Here is a 2618-nt window from a genome sequence, read left to right on the forward strand (position 1 = left end):
TAAAAAGAATCACTATTATTCACTTCTTTAACAGAATAAAGGAGAAAATTCACATGATCATTTCAGTAAGGAAACTCATTTTACAAAGCTCGACATCTATTCATGATTTAAAAAAAAAATGTAAAAATCAGGAATAGAAGGAAATTTTCTCATACAGGATATCTACATAACTTAGAACAAACATTACACTTAATGGTGATGTGTTGAAAGTTATCCCTCTGGAACAAGGTAAAGATGCTTGCTCTCACTGCTTCTGTACACCACTATACTGGAAATTCTAACCAGTGCGATGAGGAAAGAAAAAGAAAAGGCTTAAGGTATGGAAAGGAGAAAACATACCCTATCAGTTTTGGAAATGATATAAAAGAATCTGTAGACAAATTATTAGAGTTAATAAGGGAGTTTAACAGGTATTAGATACAAGTTCAATCAACATATATTTCTGTAAACCATCAACAAAAAGAAAATAGGGAAAAATTGATAGTAACCCCACAAAACATCACATACATAGGAATAAATCTAATGCTATACAAGATAGAAAATACCTCTGCCTAGAAAAGTATAAACAATATTGAGAGAAATTAAATAAGACATAATAAATGGAAGAATAGACCATTTTTGTATATTGTTAAGTCTCGCTATTGCGACGTTTACATTTTACTGACTCAGTCTTTGGATTTACTACTCCATGGTCGTCAACCACACTAAAGTTTTCCCCACTGATTTTGTTAAAAATCAGATATATTCAAGTGTAATTTACACACATTAAAATTTACCCTTCTTAGGGGTACAGATCAGGTGAATGGATTTGGACAAATGCATAAAATCACAGAACCACCACTACAGTGGCGATACTGTATTTCTATACTAGCAGTGTTGTATAGTTGAAAAAAAATTGCAATTGGAAATAAAAAAGAAAAGTACCCTTTATAAGACCACCAAAAAATGAAATATGGATAAATCTGACAATGTATGTGCAAAGTATTTAGTGTATGTTGAAAATTACGTAACATGATGAGAAAAATCAAAGATCCACGTAGAAAGGGAGACAGTCAGTGTTCATGAATTGGAAGACTCATTCTTTAAATGTCATCGCTGCCCAACAGACTTTTTCTGTACAGATTGACAGCTTGATTCTAAAATTTTTAGAGGAAAAGCGAAGGAGTAACCAAAACAATTTTGAAAAAGAACAACAGCGTTGAAAAACTGACACTCCTGATTTCATGGCTCACTCTAAAGCTACAATATTTAAGACAGTGTGGAATTGTTGAGAGCTTTGTCAGTGGAACATAATAGCAAGACTAGAAATAAACCCACATATATGGCCAGTTGATTTTTGACAAAGGTATCAAGGCAATGTGGAATGAATATTCCCTTCTACAAATGATACTGGAACAATTAGAAATTCAGATGTAAGAAAAATGAATCTTAATCCATACATTGCACCATATACAAAAAATAACTCCTAAATGGCTAATTAGACACATTCACATTAAAAACCTGATGTTTGTCGATTTTTTTAAATAAAAATTAACTATCATTTTTCATTTCTTTTCCTTCTTGCCCTTCCTCTCCCTCTCCTTCCTCTCCCTCCCCCATTTAGAGTAGCAGATTCCTTGCTGAAAAACATTTAGATAAGCAAAATGCATTTGTTGAACAGTAGAGTTAAAGGGTCTCAGTAGATGGCTATTTCTCTAGAGGCCTCACTGAGTACTGTTGTTTTGTTAATAAGACAGTTCTGAATTCAGACTCACTTTAACCAAACTAGAAAGACCAGTGTATACTCAGAATGCCAGTTTATAAATTTACTTAAAAAAAATACACTTTTCACATAGATTGGAAGGTTCTCTTTGACAGGTAGGAAGGGAACTTGCGGAACTCAGATAGTTGATGTAATTTGAATCTGCCAGGAGCACCAGGCTAATAAGATTTATAGCTTGAGTCACAGTGGCCTGTCACGGTGGATGGCAGTACATTTCCCTGTCCTTGGACAGCAGCACAACATATACAATTAGCTGTGATATTTGCCTTTTTCTCTTCTAATGAATACCTTTGTCGTTTTGATATGTTAAAACCTTCCATTTTATATTGGTCCACAGAACTGGCATCAGATACTCACAGTGTAGCTCAGGATCTATTAAACAAAAGTTCTTTTGGTCTCAGAGGTATGAATATGTTAATTTAAAAATTTAGTTTAGAATCTTAGAAAATGCTTAAAATATTTTCCATTTTTATCAATAAAAATTCATTAGATAAATGTAAATGATGTTTTTTACAATCACTTGATAAAAGCCATCAGCTTTTGCTTATGGAAGTGTTTGACAGATTGGCCTTCAAGGGATCACAGAATTTTGCATTATTGTTTTCCTTTTTCCTAAGTGGCCGCCTTTTCTCTTTTTTTTTCCATATTCTCTTTTTTTTCTTTTTAATTTTATTTTTTTTAATTGTACTTCAGGTGAAGGCTTACAGAACAAATAGTAAGTACACATATTGTTTTATGACATTGGTTAACAACCTCACAACATATCAACCCTCTAACTTCTCAACCTCTTTTTTTGGTGAAAATACACATAGCCAAAGATACACCATTTCAAAAATTTCTACATGCACAGTTCAGT

At 32.8% G+C, this 2618-nt stretch overlaps 1 protein-coding gene across 1 annotated transcript in view; it reads left to right on the forward strand.

Moving 5' to 3' along the window:
• Positions 1-2618, forward strand: part of UBAP2 (ubiquitin associated protein 2) — a 122819-nt gene that overhangs the window by 80155 nt on the left and 40046 nt on the right. The window contains exon 7 of the mRNA XM_012554363.2: positions 2100-2165. Coding sequence (XP_012409817.2) covers positions 2100-2165 — 66 coding nt within the window. The remainder of the gene's footprint in view (positions 1-2099; positions 2166-2618) is intronic.

The sequence above is a fragment of the Trichechus manatus genome, unplaced genomic scaffold (assembly GCF_000243295.1).
Source record: "Trichechus manatus latirostris isolate Lorelei unplaced genomic scaffold, TriManLat1.0 scaffold00016, whole genome shotgun sequence".
In the NCBI taxonomy this organism is placed as follows: domain Eukaryota; kingdom Metazoa; phylum Chordata; class Mammalia; order Sirenia; family Trichechidae; genus Trichechus; species Trichechus manatus.